Source organism: Acanthisitta chloris, unplaced genomic scaffold, assembly GCF_000695815.1.
Source record: "Acanthisitta chloris isolate BGI_N310 unplaced genomic scaffold, ASM69581v1 scaffold262, whole genome shotgun sequence".
Classification (NCBI taxonomy): Eukaryota; Metazoa; Chordata; class Aves; order Passeriformes; family Acanthisittidae; genus Acanthisitta; species Acanthisitta chloris.
Genome location: NW_008660803.1, coordinates 13140 through 32878, shown reverse-complemented (window position 1 = coordinate 32878; position 19739 = coordinate 13140). Strand labels below are relative to the sequence as shown.

The following is a 19739-nucleotide window of genomic DNA, read 5'->3' as shown; positions in this document are numbered from 1 at the left end:
TGCCCAGAGGAGAGCTGACAAATGCCAAAACAGGCCAGGGAACACGTTACCAATGAAACACCCCTAACGGCTGTGAGGCAACACTGAAGCCCAAACTATTGACCCTTCAAGGTTAGTAGTACAGAGTCAGCTCCAATACCCAGCCCTTGCCACTTGGCCTTACTTGGCTGCCTGTCAATAAGATTTTTAGATTAATTCTTTCAACACAACAGTCAACAACTTATCCAATAACCTAATATATAAAATACTGACAGTATGACCATTCCTACTACTTCTTGTTTTAAAAGGAATTACTTAAGATGTTGAAATCAAAGAACGTGAAACTGCATGTAGACACCTACCTCCAGAAGAGGTGTAGAACTTCAGACATAAACCTAATAGAAATCTCTACTGACAATGATACACATCACAAGAAAATATACTAACTCCCATTCCTAGATGCTGAATTCCTCCTTGCAAGAAGCACAGAAACCTGATTTGAAGTTGTACACTGCATCCCAGAAAACAAGCACTAAGCAGTCGAGTACAGTGAGCTCCACAATAAGTGTGGAGTTATCCCTGGACAATCAAAGACAAGGAGGCTGCATAGCTAAGGCTGTACTATACCAAAGTTTTAAGGAGTACCTGCTGACCTGTAACTGCTCACATCATTACCCTGACCTGGACTTATCTTGCACTTTTTAGGCAAATCTTAAACATATCTATTTAATATTTTTCTCCTTACTCCTGTTATTCCAGCTCAGTGAGTTTGTCATATTAATGCAATAATATATTCTTTGGGAATACATGGTTTTCATCAGGAAGGCATTTCTGCCACAATGAGCTGCGTAATTTAAAATCAAAAGAAGTCTTTGGTGTGGGATGAGGTATAAACATTAACTACATAGTTAGTTGACAAATACTTATTACGCACATTGAATTACGTTACATCAACAATACAAGATAAAACAATACTGCAGATTTCATTGTAAATGTCTAATTGACAGTAGAAACCACAGAGATGCAGCAGCTAATAAAGGAGAAGCATTATGGAGAACAGTTTAGGAAGAAGTTTTACATGGAAGAAGTTACAAATAATGCAAAGCATGCTTGCCTACTTCTGGACACATTTTCACCATTAAGAGAACTTTGTAGAGCCATCTTTATCTTGCATCAGTCATTAAAACTCAAAACCACATCACAAGTCTAAATCCCAACACATGCGAATACTGGTGTTCCTTCTTCCTTTGAAAAATACAAACACTAATTAGGACAGCAAGTGTTACAAAGAAGGCTACAGTGTCAACAGCTGGAGTGTCATGCATTGCTTAGGTTCAATATCTGTTTGTTTCTCACACAAAAAAAACCCCCACCAAAACCACAGTTCAAGCTAGCAGACCAAATCAGGCTGAGAATCAACTCCCTTCAGCCTGCCACAGTGAACCTTCATGTTCTGTTCTGGGCTCTTGTGGGACTGCAGGAGGTGATGCGGCTGACCCTCATCCCTGTTAACAGCAAAAGCTACCACCTAACCTTTCACAACTGCAGTCGTATGAGGAATACCCCTTGGATTCCTAATGCTCACCCAGATGAGTTAAGAAGTATGCCAAATGTGAGGAATTAGAACATGTGTATTCTCTACACTCTGCACCTACTGTACACGTGGAAGGGCATTTGCAGGAAGAGCATTCTCTAACAGCAGCATGAAAAATGTAATACCTCATTTGTTCCTCCCCCTCCAGAGCTTGTGAGCAGAATGGAAGCTGACAGGCAGGGAAAAAGAGCTGGATTGCTTTGCAGATACAGATAACAAAGATACTCCAATAGGTGTTTACTTTCATGAATGACACAGCAAAAAAAACCAAACCAAAAACAAACAAACCCAAACTAAAAATCACACTTTTCCCAGAAACAAATGCATTTCAGATATTAGAGATATTTCACTCGAAACACATCAAAACCTGATAGATTGTGTCTGATTTGCTTGCACTGAAAACCTGTTCTTCCTTGTTTATTCCTAACACACTGCAGCAACCAGCAACACTTTAGCCAAGGATGTGGCATGGCAGTTGACAGGACTTTCTCTCAGGGAAATTCAGGTATTCTGGAACCTGTCCCAACCTTCATTTGAGATATTCAAAATCATTACCTTTTTGACTGGCCACAGGAGAAACTGATTTGACAGAATTATGGAAAAGGCTGAGCATGCACTCCAGGCTGGCAGGTAACAAGCTATCCCTTTCCTGGGAAACAGATTCTAACTATGGCATGGTTTAAATCATATTTCTGTCGACAGGATAAAAATGAAGCAAAGGCTATCAGCATCTTTGAATCTAAAGTGATTTCAGTTCCCTTTATTTAAAGTTACGAAATCAAAATAGTGCCCAAAATACTGTGAACACAAATGTTCTACAGTACAGAAACAATACTGTACAGTATATTTCTATTTTGCAAATAAAATTTATGCAGCATTATTAATATATTCTAAACTGACCTCCACATAAACCTAATCTGGAGCATAATAACCTCACTGGTAAATACTTCAGTGGGTAAATGGGGCTCTTCCTTTCAGGGTTCAATCAGGATTTAAGGAAAAGGAAATACTCTCCACATGATTTAGTCAGTGTGTACTTGTCCCTTTTAAAAATCAAGAAATATTTAGAAGAGCCTTCAATTGTTTTTCAATCTTTATTGTGTCTGGCTATGCTTTTTTGTTGTTGTTGTTAAAAGAAAGGATGACCTAGAAAAGTTTCATTTCCTTCCTACAGTACAGATGACTAAATCAGCTAGCTATGCAGAAGCAACAAACATATTCACAATAACTAGCTAAGGAGTGATACATTATCTTCAAATACCAGTAAGAAAGAGAATCTTTCACACCCATTTGATACAGCTTCCAAAGTCAGATAAAGGTCATGCATTTAAGACCTTTTTCTTCAGAGAAATTATGCAAGATATTGTTCCTCACAAAAGCTCTGTGACAAGTAAACTACAATAAATTCAAGCTATTCTGTATTAAATTGCTCAATCCTTTTAAATCTCTTTTTGAAGTCCTGCTTCGTAAAGCAGTCAGGAGAATGAAGAAAGACTGGATAAATACAGACTTAAACTTTCCAAAAAGCAGCCAAGCCTTCTAATGAGATTCACTGTCTGGGAGGGTGGGGGAGGCAAAAACTAAACAAAAATACATGGCAAATAAGGGGGGGAAATCAGAGTTGCATTATGCAAATATTTGTAAATAAGTATTTTTCAAAATTTCTTCTCTTATTTACCAAGGTAGATTTTGGTTTTTTTGCATAAGCTTTACTCATTCCATCCTTTTCTTCATTTTAACACTTTTGGGGAAAAAATATATTCTCTAACCATATCAGGAAATTTAAATCTTCTCGAGATTCCACCTTTCTCAGACTATCAGGTACTTTGTTTTAAATTAACCCAAAGCAATCACTTATGGTGAGACCTTCTTTATGAGTAAGAAGGCATCTGGCTTTTCTCTCCTTTATCAACTCTTGGGAGGTTGAGGTATTCACTGGTAGGAACTACCCTTCTCTAATTGCTTATCCATTCTTGAGGGAATTGCTAATTAAGCAGATACTTGTAAGCCTTCTATACCACTACAGGGAGACGATACCCAGGTAAGGATCTGCAGAAGAATAAGGTAAACCATTTCTTTGTTCACTAGCTGAGCCTTTCTGGGACACCTCAACACCCTCTGAAGTCAGTGACAGAAGACAGTGTCTCACTACTCCTCTCCTGAGCCACCCACTGAGCGCTCTGCTGCTTACAACTCACAGCCCTTCCCTCTTGGGCAGCCAGAGGAGGCGATGGAGGTAAGCACAGGATCTTGGGGTGCCTGTCCTGACTGCCACAGCTGCTGTGCCCTCTAGTGCCAGACCTCTAACGGTAGGAGACACTCACTGTCCTGAGCTTGGGGAGACCCAGGTGAGACGTGACATGTAAGTCAATGAAACAGCAGAGCCCTTGGATATATGTCCAGCAAATTTCTTTTCAGCCCCTCCACTGGGCTCCACTCCACATATTTCTCCAGCACTAGATGACCATTGTAGGTTCCTTCCAACTGAAATATTCCACACTGTTAACACCCAAACCAGCTATGTAAGCCATCCCAAAACAGTACCAAACATACACCTCCAGAAGCTCAAGAAGAGAGATTCAATACATTCAAACAGAGCGCTCAAAAAAATCCCAAAATAATCCTGTGCTTGTTGTTGACATTATAACTCCTTTCACAAAAGCCTGTAACACCTGTAATTTTTGAAAACATAACTCTTCAGATTCCAGTCTGAAAGCCCAAGTCTGAATCAGACCATCTGCATGAGGTACTTGAATTATTGGGTAGAAATTGGTAGATATGGCTTACTGCTGACCAGTAAACAGGCTTGAAACTGGTTTGCAGAAGGCCGCGGGAGCCACTTCTTGCTTGTAGAAAGTCAAACCTAGTATTTTTACCTCTGTCTTCTGCCCTCTGAAGGTTACAATTCCCAAACAAACATTTTGTATATGCCTGCAAGTTTCTTAAAATTACTGTCTGCCTCTTGAAATACTGCCCCCTTCCCCCTGTTTCTCTAGGCTCTGATAAAATGCATTCAAGACTCAAGTGATTTCAGGCCACCTTACTCAAACAACAGCAAAAACCCAAGAAATTTATGTAGCAATGGAGAAGCCATTGGCATTTCCCAAGCCATCAATCATGCATAATTTACACTGGTACAGCAGCTATAGCACTGCACCAGAAATCCTGGGGCACATACAGAGTGGTAGTGGTGATGAAATGTGGAGCTGGATATACAAGTCTTGGTTCCCTCAATGGAAAGATCACCATCATAACAAAGCATATTAGCCACATGTGCCCAACTGACTTGGTCAACAAGGAAAATTCAGTGGCAAGGGCTAGTTGGCACAAGGCGCTCCACTAGACTCACCTTGAAGCAAGGCAATTAAGTTCCATACTACCCTGAGGCCAGCATGCTTCTCCTGAGCTAGATGGGGCTCCTGCTGCTCATGCACAACAATGCTCCTTGAATCTGTGAGCATAACCCCACAGCCTGGTAAAGCATCACCCACTCAAGAGAACAGTTAACTTTACACTCTCAAGTCATACAGAAACCAAACACAGATTACCCTGAAAAGAAAACCTGCTTCACCATTGTGCTGGTTTGGGCTGAAACGGTAGCTAGTACGGGGCTATGTTTAGGATTTGTGCTGAACACAAGGTTGATAATACAGGTATGTTTTTGTTCTTGCTGAGCAGAGCTTACATAGAGCCAAAGCCTTTGCTGCTTCCCATACTGCCACACTGGCAAGTAAGTTGGGGGTGCACAGCAGACTGGGAGGAGACACAGCCAGGACAGGTGACCCAAACTGATCAAAGGGATATTCCACACCATATGGCATCATGCTCAGTATGTAAGGTGGAAGGAAGAAGGAGGAATGGGGAACATCTGGAGTGATGGTGTTTCTCTTCCCTAGGAACCACTACATGTCATGGGGCCCTGCTCTCCCAGAGATGGCTGAACACCTCCTGCCCATGGGAAGCAGTGAATTAATTCCTTGTTTTGCTTTGCTTGTGTGTGAAGCTTTTGCTTTCTCTATTAAACTACCTTTATCTCAGCCCACTAGTTTTTCTAGCTTTTACTCTTCCAATTCTCTCCCCCACGCTGCCAGTGGGGAAGTGAGCAAGTGGCTGTTTGGTGTTCGGTGGCTGCCTGGGTTAAATTACAACAATCATTAAACTATTCCATTACCTACAGCATACCATGTTTTTTCAACTTTACAAAACTGAAAGATATGGGATGAGTTCTTAAACAGCTGCTTTATGTCTCTTTGGTCAAAATTATCAGTCTTCATACACACCTGGTTTTGTGGCATAAATAGCATATTTTTGGTTTATAAGTACTTAGTACTGAAAAGAAACCATTTTTTTAACTGAAATTCAGACTAAAAAACCAAACCCAACTTTTTAGCCTTTTATTTTAATGACATCCAAACATACCAAAGTGACTGAAGTGCAAAGGACAATGCACACCAATATTTTAAGTACTACTAACATATCTACTACTACACTAACATAGATATTAAACATATCAGATGCCCAGAAGTAAGCCACTACTGCCAAGTAGGAATAGCAACTGGGTAAAAATTAACTTACAAATAAAATCGTAGAATTTATTACCTTGACTTTGGTACCAAAATACTGTTTAAGGATATTACCCTTATGATTCATGTCAGACTACTAAGATGATGTTGGCTTACAACCACATAAATCAGCAGAGCTATGTCAACTTCTTCCTTTTTTCCCAAACCTGAAGACATGCCAAAACCAGTCCTCTTCTAGTCTTGTAATTTATTTACCTAGAAATAAATCTCAGCAAGACTACAACTTACTTTAGAAAGTTGGGTGTGATTTCTTTTTATCTAGGTAAGCATGTTATACAAGGGCAAATACAACTTTAAAGCATTACTTACAGACTGCCAAGCAAGAGACTCCATAATTCGATGCTCACAGCGTTCGAGGTGCTTTATCATCTCCCTTGTTAGGCTTGGCTCTGCTTTAATAAAGCTTTCGATCACCTTGTAGAAGTCAAAAGCTTTTAAGCCAAATACATTGAGAATCCATGGGAAAGACAAGTCTGTTTCAGCACTGGTGCCATCACTTTGTGAAGCATTTCCTGCAGGGAAAATGGACTAAAATTATCAAAAGTACTACATTCTTTCACTTTTGATGCTTCTTTTGTATTTATTGAATTATAGCTAGTTCAGACACTTCAGTGAGCTTTTTTTTTTGCTAGTGACTATCTTACATATTAAATAGACAGAAATAATTATCAATAAATAACAATGCTATTTAAGGACTTTAGGTTTAACTTACTGCCATATGTAGCCATGACAACCTCAACAGCACAAGCCAGAAGAGACGTGTGGAAGATGTTATCATTCAGAAGTTGGCTAAGGAGAAAGAAGTTATTAGTACTTGTCCTAAGACTAAAATACCAGATTTCAGTAACAAGTTAGGGGCATGTACCTGAAGTTCTGCACTGAGAGACGTTCCTCCTCCTGAAACATATAAATCAGACCAAACTTGTGAATATACTTTGGATTTCTAAATGCCTCCCAGGACAAAGCTACCAGTACTAAACTTACCGACTTCAGCATAGACTCCATTACTCTGTAATAGAGACGTACTCCAAGCTTGTATCTCTGTTGGATGAAGAAATTCAAGAATATTACACAATTTAACAGAGTACAACAGGGAGACTCTTGTGTTTCAACAACTCAGAACAATTCTGGTTTTTGACTGAGCCACTGTAAAGAAGTTATTGCCCCCAGTTCCATTTGCCAGTAGCACTGGAGAGGCCTCAAAGGCTACTAAGGTGTGGGACTACCCTAACCACATGAAGACTTAACCAAGTGTGTATGTTGATTCACAGTTAACAGGACAAAAAGCAGGGCTGACAGACAGGAAGGAGACTGTCAAGTACAAACTTGGTTGGATTTATTTTCAAAAATTCTTGTGGAAAGCACAGCTGCCCTACTGATTTTATGAGGAAGTGAGTCACCTTTTGCAGTTTTAGACGGTTACCTTAATGAATGCAAACAGATGTTTCACTAAATATATTTTGCCCAGTAATTTTCATTCTTCAATAAAATATTTCCAACCTATTTCCACCCAGTTCATGTTGATCCTTATAGATTAAGAGGAATTTGTTAAAGACCATCTTTACAGTGCTTTAGAGAAAAATACCTGCCCATTCCTCAGTTGGAAAAGAATAGTTACTGTTTACCATGACTGACCTGCACTGAATGAGAACAGTCTGTAAGTCAAGTCTTGCATTAGGTAGTAGTAAGAGTTCAAATGAATAAGACTCAAACCCAACTGCTACTTACCTGTGAGCCAATTTCAGCCCATCCCTGTCCAACTGCTTCAGCAAAGTTCTTTTTGAAGATGTGCTCAAAACTTTCCACTCTTTTCAGGATACTATCCTTAGGGTTCACTGTGCAATTCTAATGAAGTACAGGAAGGAACATAGGAGAAAGAAAGGCAAAGACATTTTACTTCAAAAACATTTTAATAATTTCACCACATTAGTCCTGCTTCATTTCGTAACATCACTCAATCAGCTCATCAGCACAAATAAAAGTGGAGTATTTAAAGAAAGATAGAATCATTGTATACACCCACCAGTTTCCAGTACCTACAACTTCATGTCTCACACACAACTAACTGCAACTAACCCAATTAATACATGAGCAGTAGCATCAACATTAATGTATTTAAAGTCAGAAATATGCTTAAGCTGCTGAATGTAGATATGAAATCCTTTGAGTACATACTCTTCTTCATCTCTCTTTTATATCCCCTTCTTTTTCCATCCAAGACATACATAAATTAACTTTAATATTTAGTGCAGTAACAAAAATATTTAGGCACTCATAAGGTTCCAGTGCACATCAGTTAGATAGAACTGCTTTCTAAAATGAGAAATTACATTTAACCCATCCCAATTAAAATGCACTTCTTCAAAAAGTTAATAAAGGAGCTTTCCAAAATATGCACATCAGATCTACAGGTGTATATTTCACTTGAGTGATAATTTCAAGAATTTTTCACAGATCTTACTTGTAATCACTTACATTGAAATATTTGATGAGAATATCTGATGGTTTATCAGGTGCTGAGTTTAAAATCATAATCAACTGCTGAATGTTATTCATTGCCGCTCTGGAAAGATACAATAAAATGCATAATAAGCGTTAAGGTTGGCTTAACAGTTTCCAGAAACTGAACAGCAAATCTACAAACAAAAAAATACATGACTTCAATTCTCACTCCAGCTATCAAACAACCTCCTGGGAAAATCTGTTGCACTGTGCTAACTATTGTGAGTCCTAATACTGTAATGTATTTAATTATTTACTTATGGATTGTAGTAATTTTAATAGCCAGAAGAATGGGTTAGTGTATTAATTTTTCTCCTAACACCTAAGAACAGTTTGATTCTTCTATGGTACTTTCTGAATTTTTCACTGTGGTTTTTGGGGGGTTTTTTTGAGGAGTTATGTGTTTGTCTGTTTTAAATTGCTGTGTCATTTAACCTGAATTTGGCTCATATTACTAGGCAAGTAAGTGCAAAAAGAAAAAGTATGTTCAAGCAATGCAACTGTAGCAGTGCAAAGATGTGTTTTTCTTTAATCTACTTTTTAGAAGGGTCTGGCAAAATTACTTCTGTCAGAACTCTACAAGTAAAAGTGTAAGGACAGTGGAAAAAATAAAATGAAAACATAACCCATTTTCATTATGCTCTGAACTAGTACTTCACCCATTTTATCTACTACTTTCTATATAAATGACCAGATAAAAATCTACTCACAAAAATTATTAGATTCTTTCCAGTTTCAGAGGTCTTTAAAGCAGATCCTAAGTGTCTAAGTCCAGAGAAATTACATTATAAGAAGACTTAAATTCAAAAGTATGGTACTTTCAGCATAACCTATTAGGGGTTCTGTAGAACTCGGGGAGAGTTAATGATACACTTTTCACTCTATGCTGGTGATCAGAAGTTTGCTGCCATCTACTGACACTTCTGCGGCTTTAGGAAAAACAGTTCTACATCCCAAACTCGGGGCTGGAGAATATGCCCTCACAGGAACTGCCTTAAATGGCACAAGTTTTGGAAAACTCAGAGCAAAGCCCAAGTGTGAATGGAGAAAATCTAAATATCTCACTAGACCTCCACTCAAGATCAAAGTTGGTTTAGCACATTTCAAGTTTTTAGCAATGCAGAAACTTGGTACTCCTGGACTTTCTTAATGTCAGGGACTTCCATGCCAAGAACTTTCATGAAGCATCTTCCACTGTGCTAGAGGCCTTTAATTCTACTATAACTGAAAAGTGTCAATAGTTATCTATGTCAAAAATGGGATTTGTTGTCAATGACCTTCTTGTTATTTAACACTGCATGTTAGAGCTGATCGAGTTCCTTGCATTGCACATTCAGTCTGGGAACCAAGAGGCAAACTGATGCCTTTGTGGCTAAAAACTCATCACTGGCAGTTAGAGATTTGAAGCATAAGACTAAAAGGGACCATTAAGGCAATCAAATAAAGCCTTTCACAGTCATGGGCAATCAAAACTTCCTTCATATACTAATCAATAACTATCTCAGCTGTGTGTCTCCTTTCATTATTTTTATGAAGAAGCTTTTCAGAGCATTGCTGCTCTGTTGGCTAGAAAACAGTTTCTGCAGATGGCACCGAGTAGACTTACATTAAATGCACCGATTCATTCTTCCACAAGCATATTAACACTGTAGAAGTAGTATTAATTTTTTAAAAAACAAAACAACAAAAATAACTTTGCTCATTTGAGAAAACTGAGGTAATAATTAAGGGTACAATATTTTAAATTCTCTGTGTGGACACTTCTCTGTCCACATAGCACATGGCACTGCAATCATATAGCTGGTTGGTTCTTGAATGTCCAGGAATTTCTAAGCACCATCAGGCAAAAACATACTGGTTTTGTTTTGGCACAAGGGGAAAATTGTACAAGCAGATCTCCTTTCCTCTGGTTAACTGAATTCAAGCTTGCAGGTTTTCCATATTTGATTGTAGATCAAACAATCTCCAGTTAATACCACATTTCTAACATATCTACCCATTTTCCCAATAGACCAAAATACGTTGGCAATCTGAAGTGTTCATCTTCCCAATACAGGAAAAATATCAAAAGTTGATACCCTGAAGTGTTCATCTTCCCATACACAAAAAAACCAAAAATAATAAGAAAAATCGATCACAGGAGAAGAAATGTGTGTGCATATACAATTTGGTGCCAGGAAAGGAAGCCAGAAAAGATGGGAGAGGAAGATGGAAGTATAGTAGACAGAATTACTACCATGGAAGTTTAAAGCTGCATGCTCACCAGAACAAATTCAGTAATCTCTTTTACAGACATCTTGCAATTTCTAGACAACCCAGAGCTTTCTCTACTTCCCAACAACTCACCAGGAGCTGAGGACACTCAGCAGCCCTCAGTACATGCTCACTGCTCACTGGTGAGCAAAACTACAGCCTGTTTTATGGGGAAAAAACCAACAAAACCAACCCACAGTTCCTTAAATTTTTTTTTTACAAAAACCAGCTATTCTAAGGATTAATATTTCTAGCTAGGATATTAAACAAACAAACACATCTTTAAAAAACTCATACCGAACAGGAGTCTGTGGAAGTATAATATTGACTTCCTCATCTGGATTGTTTTTTATTGGTGTCCTCTCCAACTGCGAGCTACAGAAATGGAAAACAAACTTATGAAGAACTAATGTTATTCAAAACCCAATGCTTTCTATAAAGACTTATTAATGCAAAAAGCGTGGAGCAGATTTTTCAAAGATCTGTGTCCAACCACTCCAGTTGTTTAAGCAATGTAATTTAAATTCCCAAGTAGGTCTGCTTTGACCAGGAAGTTGGACTAGATGACCTCTAAAGCTTCCTTCTCAGCTTATTTCTTTTCTACAATTCTATTTATAAATAGCTTAATTTATACATAGAGATGGTACTAGCTCCATTTTAATCCAATTTAAATTAGCTTCTTTTTTTAGCATAGATGAATGCAGAGAATCACATGGTAAGCTCATGCCAAGTTACCAAAATGTTGAATTGTCAGGAATCACTTGAATTTAAGCATATTACTAGGAAAAAAAAAAAAAATCAAATGGAATCATAGAATCCTTTGGGTCAGAAGGGTCCTTTAAAGGTCATCTAGTCCAATCCCCCCACAATGAACAGAAACATCCTCAATTACATTAAGCTGTCCAGAGCCCCATCCAAGCTCACCTTGAATGTTTCCAGGGATGGGGCACATTCTATCTCTCTGGGCAACCTGTGCACTCTCATCATAGAACACTTCTTCCTTCTATCTAGTCTGAATCTACTCTCTAAGTTCAAAACCAATGCCCCTCGTCCTATCACAACAGGCCCTGCTAAAAAGTCTGTCATTATCTTTCTTAGAGGTCCCCTTTAGGTTCTGCAAGTCTGCTCTAATGTCTCCCGGGAGCCTTCTCTTCTCCAGGCTGAACAACCCCAACTCTCTCAGCCATTTTCTACAAGGAAAGGTGCTCCAGCCCTCTGCTCATCTTCATCACCCTCCTCTGAGCTCACCCCAACAGCACCAGGGAACATGCCCTGGGCACTGGTACTTGACTGCTTATTCTTCTAAATCATCTGTGGCACATTTCTGTCCCATGCAAACTAGCACTCCTCAAACAGTTTATGGGAACAGATCAGAGGTCAGAATGGGCTGAGGACAACTCTGAGCAGGCAGCTTCCAAATGCCACCGTCTGTTTTCAGGAAGGAGAATGTGGACAGTGAGGACTCAAGCCATTCTGTGCCAGCTGACTCCAGAGCCACACCACCACCCCCAGCACATCTCAGCTAGCATGACATGCCTCCTTCTCACAACTCTTCAGCTTTCCCAGGATGACAAGGCTTTGCACAGAGTAAGACTTAGAGCAGAGCTTACAAATATTTTAGGTGGTCAGTCATGCTTTCTAATTACTTAAGTGATGACGCAAAGCAAGGCTGGTGATGCCAGAAATACCATAGCTGAACTACAAACCTAGAAAGTCAACAGGATACAGAGTTCTCCATTTATAACACAAGGGGGCAGAACAAAACACAAGTTCACACTTTCTATTCTAAAATGAAAGCAGCAAATGGAAATACTACCATGCTATGACATCAGGCTGTAGAGTTTCATCGTGATTCAGGAATAATCTTGCGTCTATATCTTTGTTTTTGAGATAGAGCTCATCATATTGTTTCAAGATAACTTCAACCTCAAAAAACATGGAAAAAAACCCCAAATTTATTACACAGGAACAAGTTTGTCAATTTTATGAATAATATGTTAGTCCCATCTGATGACTACAATGCTGAAATGCTAAGAGAATGATCTTAGAGCTCACATTACTTATACAACAGCTGAAACATACCCAAAGGAAAATTATCATTTATAAGAGAAATCAATCCAAGATCATGATACCTTTCTGAAGAACTGTAGGTCTTGACACTGTAAAAGAGCTAAGAATAGGTAGAGTGGGAGACAGACCTGCAATTCAAATTACTGTTTCCAGGCTTTTACATTTTTTCTTCCAGAAAAGAGGGATGTGTCAGGAGCAGGAAATGTAAAGTGCTTGTTCTTAGAACAGTTGTCAGACAATTGGCTTGGTCGCTGTCTCTGATGGTTTGTGGTCAGAGGCCAAGGCCCAAACTCAAACACTCTTGTTCTGAGAAGAGTTTCCCCATTTCATACCAATATTCTTCCAATCACATAGCTCCTAAGAGACATGCCTATTCCTACACAAACATACTGTTATTTGGTACCCACACTGCAGCTCTTGAGTACCTGTTAAAAGTTGCTTAGCTGATTAGATCCCAGACTGACATGACTTCACTTTGCACAGAAAAGTTGGCTGGATTTTTCAAGTGGGTTTTTTAATTTGTTTGGTTTTATTGTTGGTTTGGGGTATTTTGAGTGACTAACTGGAAGCCTACAATGTTTTGTCTGCGCCTCCACTTCAAATCTGCTGCTGTGTTCCTGCAGAAGCAGGCAGCCACCTCAATTACCTGCTCCCTGAGCCCCTAAATATACTAAATTATGCTGTGCCCTGGCAAATTCCTGCTTGAAAAACAGGCAACAGTGCATATGAACCCAAATTAGACCCCTCTCAGTCCCAAGAAACAAAGCTGCAAATACCTCCTACACAGCTTTGCTCCTCACCATCTCCTTTTACCTTTGCAAAATGGATTTGCGCCAAACTGATGGTTGGAGCTTTGAGACTAGGACTATTAAAACAAAAATTATATTTCAATTCTCATTATCACTATTTTTTTGGATGCAAAAAGTTGAACAGACTTTCATTTTTCATTATCTTCCTAATGGCTTATGAGTTCTTTTTGTCTAAAATATTTCAGTATTTCATAAATGTCTAGAAAATTTAGATTCTCACTGCAAAACACCCAGCAGCTCTTAGACAAAGTGGCTGTACTGGGCTAACTGGGAAGAAATCTTCAGTCAAAAATAGGAGTTCTGTATCAATCTATTTACCAGTGCATAAAGCCTGACCATCAAACACATAGTAAAGACAAATGAAACACCAATATTAAGCCTCAAGAGCTTTTCTTGGTTTGGAAGTAACACTAAAATTTATCAAAAGCTCAGTGGTTTTTTTATGAAAATTAAAGTCAATACAAATGTGCCACATTAGTATCTGTTGTACTGATCACTAATTGATGGTTACTGTCTCTGAAACATAGCTGTAACCTTCTGATGTGGCACTCATGGCATTCAAGTCTCTGGAACAAGGATCATGTGACTGGATTTTTCTTCAAATGCATCATTTTATAGAATTTTTACCAGCAGGCTCTTAGGCTAGTAATTTTAATACTACGTTTAAACTGAGCAGCCTTGGATGAGAACCCTCTGATTTGAGAATTAGCTGTACAATCACCTTTGCCTGGAAGTTCATACAGGGTTTCCCAACCACATAGACATTCATTAATTAAAAAGTCTAAACAGGCTACTGATACCCTGAAATCAATTTTGGAAGAGATTAAGATCTTTAGTGAGTCTTGTATTTTGTTCCCCACCCACACTATGAAACTGAAAACATACCTGCCTGCAGCCTGCAGCCTTATCAGTCTGATAAGCTGCAGAGGTGTTTATTTTCAGGTTACCACATCTACTGTTGGCACACAGCTAAAACTACTCTTAGAAGAACGATAAAAGTTCTTTGCCAAGAAGTTGCCTACTAAGGTGCAGTCTTGGATGCAATTGCATAGAGGTAGGCTGCTCATCATCCAGGCTACAGCTCAGCGAGATGAAAGCAATTCTGCATGGACACAGCAGTTCAAACTCTGCCAAGTTTGGAAACTGAGCCTAATCTCTCAGATATCTTTCCAACATGACTACAGTAATGTGTCTCAATTATATTTAAATTAAAGTGTGTAATTTAAGACTGCATGCACTTACAGAGTGACTTCACAGACCTGATATTGTAATAGCTGTATTTTAGATGAATGGCCTCACCAAGATCAGGGATATGCAACTCTTATGTCATGTTTTGCTTAGAGCAAAAGCACTGGTTTAGCCTCGAGAGATTCATTTATTAATTCAAAAGTAAAAGCTAAATATACTTTATGAATACTAGAAACCCTGCTAAGCCACACTCAAAACAGTGCATGTCGCTAGATCATTTTAGAAGAATCTATCAGAACTTCCACTGACATGTAAAGGGGATCTTAAACAATTTGGCAGGAAGTAAGACACTACTGCTGAACTGTCTTAAATTCCTCCACTTACCTCTGGTAGTCCATTTGAAGCTACAAAACCAACAGAATTCAAGAAAGGAACAAAGCTTGTGAAATATACATTTTTGACCTTAAAAAAAAAAAAAGGGAAAAAGAAAAATCATAACATTAGCCATACACAGATACAGCCATGCATACACAGCTTTTGCATCTTTAAATCAAGAAAGTGAGACATTTCTGTAATGCTCTGTGTTTTGTTTTCAATAAAGCAAGAATGAAACTGCGTACATATCCAAAACACAGTGAGATATGTAAACATGCAGCATGCAATCCATTCCTGGAACGTTCAGTGACTAAACTGGGAGAGAACTGCACTCTTCCCAGCCCTCTCATTTCTGCTTCCATCATCTGCCTGGATATTCAAAAGACAGTCCTTTTCACACAAGAATAGATGTACCAGCAAAGGAGAAGGGGAATGGTATGTTTTAAGATTCCCCCTCAGCAGCAATGTGCTTGTTGTGTACATTTTCTTGTCATGGGATGCAGCTGTGAACCCCCATGAGAGCCACACTGCATTCCATATGCTACGTGCTGTGATCAGCCTGTAACTTTGTACTGCAACCTCCACCGTTCAGTTTCCCTGGCAAAGTTACCACCCACACCAAAGGGTTTCGTTTTGGTTTGGTTTTTTGGATACTGTGTTTTTAAAACTATCTACTAGATAAATAATATAGAATACCCTCAGTACAGAAATTGAGAGAATAGTTTAAGCAGGCACAAGTATTGACATTTAAAAAGACCATTTAAATAAATACATATTCCAGTTGGGACTTAGCAGCAAGACCTATCAGATTTTTTACAAGACAGGCATTACCTCATCTAAATTACAATCATGCTCTTTACAAAGGATCTCGATAATTTTTGTATCGGTGTCGAGTTGCTTTGCAGTACGTGTACTCCTGTTCTGACCTCTTCTTGGCGTCCGAGCTGAACCATTAACAGTCACTGCAGTCACAGCAGACTCTGGAAAGACAGTCATAACCATCACAAGGTTAGAGCAACCTTAAGAAAGAAGTTTAAATTATTAAATGTAAGTGATTCAAGAGATACAAGGTTTCAGGTCCTCCTCTTAAAAATATTTGCTTTTTTTATCTGTTTAGCTGGGTAAGAAACCTTCATTACAGAAAACCTATTAAAAAAAGAAAACTAATTTTTACATTCCTGTACCAGTATTTGGACATTTTGCTTTTAAAAGGCTATTCTACACAGAATCTAACAGCACTTTCTCTAAGCAGGTTTGAATAAGCACCTGTTTTGCGAAGCTAGGAAAGCCTTAACTTTTCACAGAAGAGTAACTGCTTGTTTCTATTTTTACAGAAATGTAAAACAAGAAGCTAAAAAAGTAACTTCACTCTATGTGTCTGAAGTTTAATAAATCAATGCAGGACTTAAGAGCTGGTGGGAGCCTGGAATACTGTTCTGCAGGGAATTCTCCCTATCCCCAAATACCCTCAAGGCAAACAAGTAGGAACAAACGAGTTCACCTTCCGGAAGATATCAAGAAACCTTAACACAGCAAGGTAAAAATACTCCATTTTGTTAAGCTCAAAGTAGATGGCTTCAATACTGTCAGCCTGAAATATGTGAATTAGATTACTAAAATATGTTAATATCATTAAGTATCGCTGGTTTAACACTCTAATCAGCATGCTATTCTCATCTGTAACTTCATCTGTATTTGACATGTCTGCTGAGAAAATCCGACAAACTACACTGCTGGGATGGTTGCACCTTAATCCCCTCAACCTTACTCGGATCATAAGACTTGACATCATTTAGCACAACGCAAAACCTCTTGGTCATGAGGATTTGAACAATACGCTGTGCTATCTGCCAGAAGGGTGAAAAGCTGTTTGACACAGACCTGCACATACCACACAGCTCTGTGTCAGAAATCTAATGCATGGCACTCATGGCACTGACACCCATATCTGCAATTTAGTCTGGAGTGGCAGCATTTCTTTTCAAGATACAATGCACAGAACCAAACTGTTTCTAATAATGAGATCCACAGTTTCACTACAAAAAATAAATGACTGAACACAGTTTAAAAACAGGTAATTTCAATTCATTGTTTTTTGAAAAGGGTCTGAAATAAGCAGCAGCATATATCTGTCCTACTGTGAAGGCCAAATTTAAATTCAAAATAGTACTGGAGGTGGACAGGGATTTGTTTGCCCCAAGCCCATCCCTTCCTACCTTTTATTTATTTTGGCATTAGAAAAAAAGCAAGGTTATTTGGTTTTACCTGCAACAAGTAATTACTAAGTGAGATAAAAATCCTCCAAAACCATGGAATTTAGACTATATAGCAGTGAACACATTACCTGTTCTATGACATTATAACCCAAGTGGATTCTTAGTTGTAAAACAAAGAAATCAAGCAAGCTGATTTAGGCTATACAAGGGTCACTCCCAAACCCAGCAGAATATAAACTACATAGAATCAAAAACATATGAGTCACATACTGTGGCTTCAAATACTTCAGTGTATCCGTTCTATAGCTTACCAAGAAAATAACTAAAATAGAGCTCTGTCTTTGAAAGCTGCCATAATGTTTACTTTCTCTCCCTTTTAAGTGAGGTTTTACAGACTTTAGGTATAAAAACTGAACATATAAGAACTTATTTCTGAACAGAAGTTTCTATAGTGAAGACCCATTATATTTTTATTTAAAGTAGTGACAATTGCTAATAACAAAGGGGATGTAATAAAAACATTTTACCTCTACTGTTTTATTCTGAGCTTCTACCCACTGCATGTTTGCTTTAAATGTCTGCATAGTCTAGTATCTTGCACATTTTTGCTGTCATATTTTTATACATAAGTGAAATAAGAGAATAATTTTCCTTTTGTAACCCAAGCCAAACCTAAATATTAGTTCTCAGTTATAATTTACCCAGAACCTGAATCCTTTTAGCAAATCAGAACTGCTGCTTTAACAAGTCCCTAAACAATTTATATAGTCAGAGGACATAGCAAATGGATGTCAGAAAAAAACCCTGCATTACACTGCCTCATTAGGATAATTTAATTTAAGTTCACTATCATCTAAATTGAACTAAAACAAAAAATCCATTTTAACAAGCTTAAGTAGTTTTATTGTGTTAATTATGAATGTTAGCATGATTCTAATAGAAATTTAATCAATTTACTTTCTACTTTAGGGAACAAAAAACCTAAAATCCTTACTGTATGGTTCCTTGAGCACAGCAGGTGGTGACAGTTTGATAAAATAATCTAAGACACACAGCAGCAACTGGAAAGAAATCACCAGGTCATCTTCCACTTGCAACACTTTACCTACAAATATTTAAAAGAGTAAAGAAAACACTTGTGAGATGTTTGACTTAATTTTAGAAGTCATCTTGAAAAACAAAGATTTGGAAGATCATATAATAAAACACTACCACTAGAAATCAGAAAGCATCATACTGAATGCCAATGTTCTTTAAAAGCTATTGATGCTAAAACTCCTCAGATGCTTTAGAGATAGCACACATACAAACAAACTTACTGTGCACAAAACTCCTGCCCTCTCAGTGCTTACTCCTGATTCTTTTTTTTTCATTTTACTGCGGCAGAGTAACTGTGTAGACTACTTCACCTACATGTACCTCTTATTTCTGTGTAATTCTTCCTCACTTTTTGAGGTCTTATGCAAGTTTTGTGAAAGCTGCTCAATATTCAGAAAGCAGGAGCTGCTAGTATATAGCAAACAAATCCAAAACATGCTATCACACTGTATGCTCAGTGTGTCAGATTCATATGAGATTACTTAAAAGTCACACAAATATTAGCATGATAAAGCTGCATTGCTCCAGTTGTTCCCAAATTATGATTCATACGCCGGAGAAGATCTACAGGGCCATCATTCCCAGACAGCACACATTGCAACAAAAAATTTGGGAAGTCTACAGCGATTCAAACCAGCTACATATCACTACTTGTGCTCTACCTAGACATGCAGTTTTGGTATTTAATTTCAATCAGAAGTACCAAGCATCACCCAGGCTCTCCTGAAACTTCCAACTACTTGCTGGTAAATCTTAGTTTTCCTTGTTCTCAAGAAAAGGCAGACTAGAAAAACTTCGTGGGTTTCGCTTTACACTTATGCTTAGAGAATTCTTGTGAAAAAGCTCCACAAAGCTCAGCTGATCCAAGACCAATTCTGGTATCAAAGATGTGTACACTTTGCTGCTAACACACACCTGGAGTAAGCAGCAATTAAGACACATGATTCATTCATTTTTGTAGGAGTAGCACAATGAGACTCCATGGACTAGTGTAATTGTTTCACCACTTAACTTCAACTTACGCCTTTCCAAGAAAGGGTCACAGCATTCAAAGGACATGACTTCAGGCAAT

General features: G+C 38.3%; 1 protein-coding gene across 1 annotated transcript in view; it reads right to left on the bottom strand.

The window, feature by feature from the left end:
* RB1 (retinoblastoma 1) overlaps positions 1-19739 on the bottom strand; it is a gene marked incomplete at its 5' end in the record, with an annotated part of 68309 nt that overhangs the window by 35508 nt on the left and 13062 nt on the right. The window contains 11 exons of the mRNA XM_009069935.1: positions 6466-6668; positions 6869-6945; positions 7022-7053; positions 7141-7197; positions 7885-8001; positions 8632-8719; positions 11209-11286; positions 12728-12837; positions 15363-15440; positions 16185-16333; positions 18564-18674. Of these exons, the coding sequence (XP_009068183.1) occupies positions 6466-6668; positions 6869-6945; positions 7022-7053; positions 7141-7197; positions 7885-8001; positions 8632-8719; positions 11209-11286; positions 12728-12837; positions 15363-15440; positions 16185-16333; positions 18564-18674 (1100 nt within the window). The remainder of the gene's footprint in view (positions 1-6465; positions 6669-6868; positions 6946-7021; positions 7054-7140; positions 7198-7884; positions 8002-8631; positions 8720-11208; positions 11287-12727; positions 12838-15362; positions 15441-16184; positions 16334-18563; positions 18675-19739) is intronic.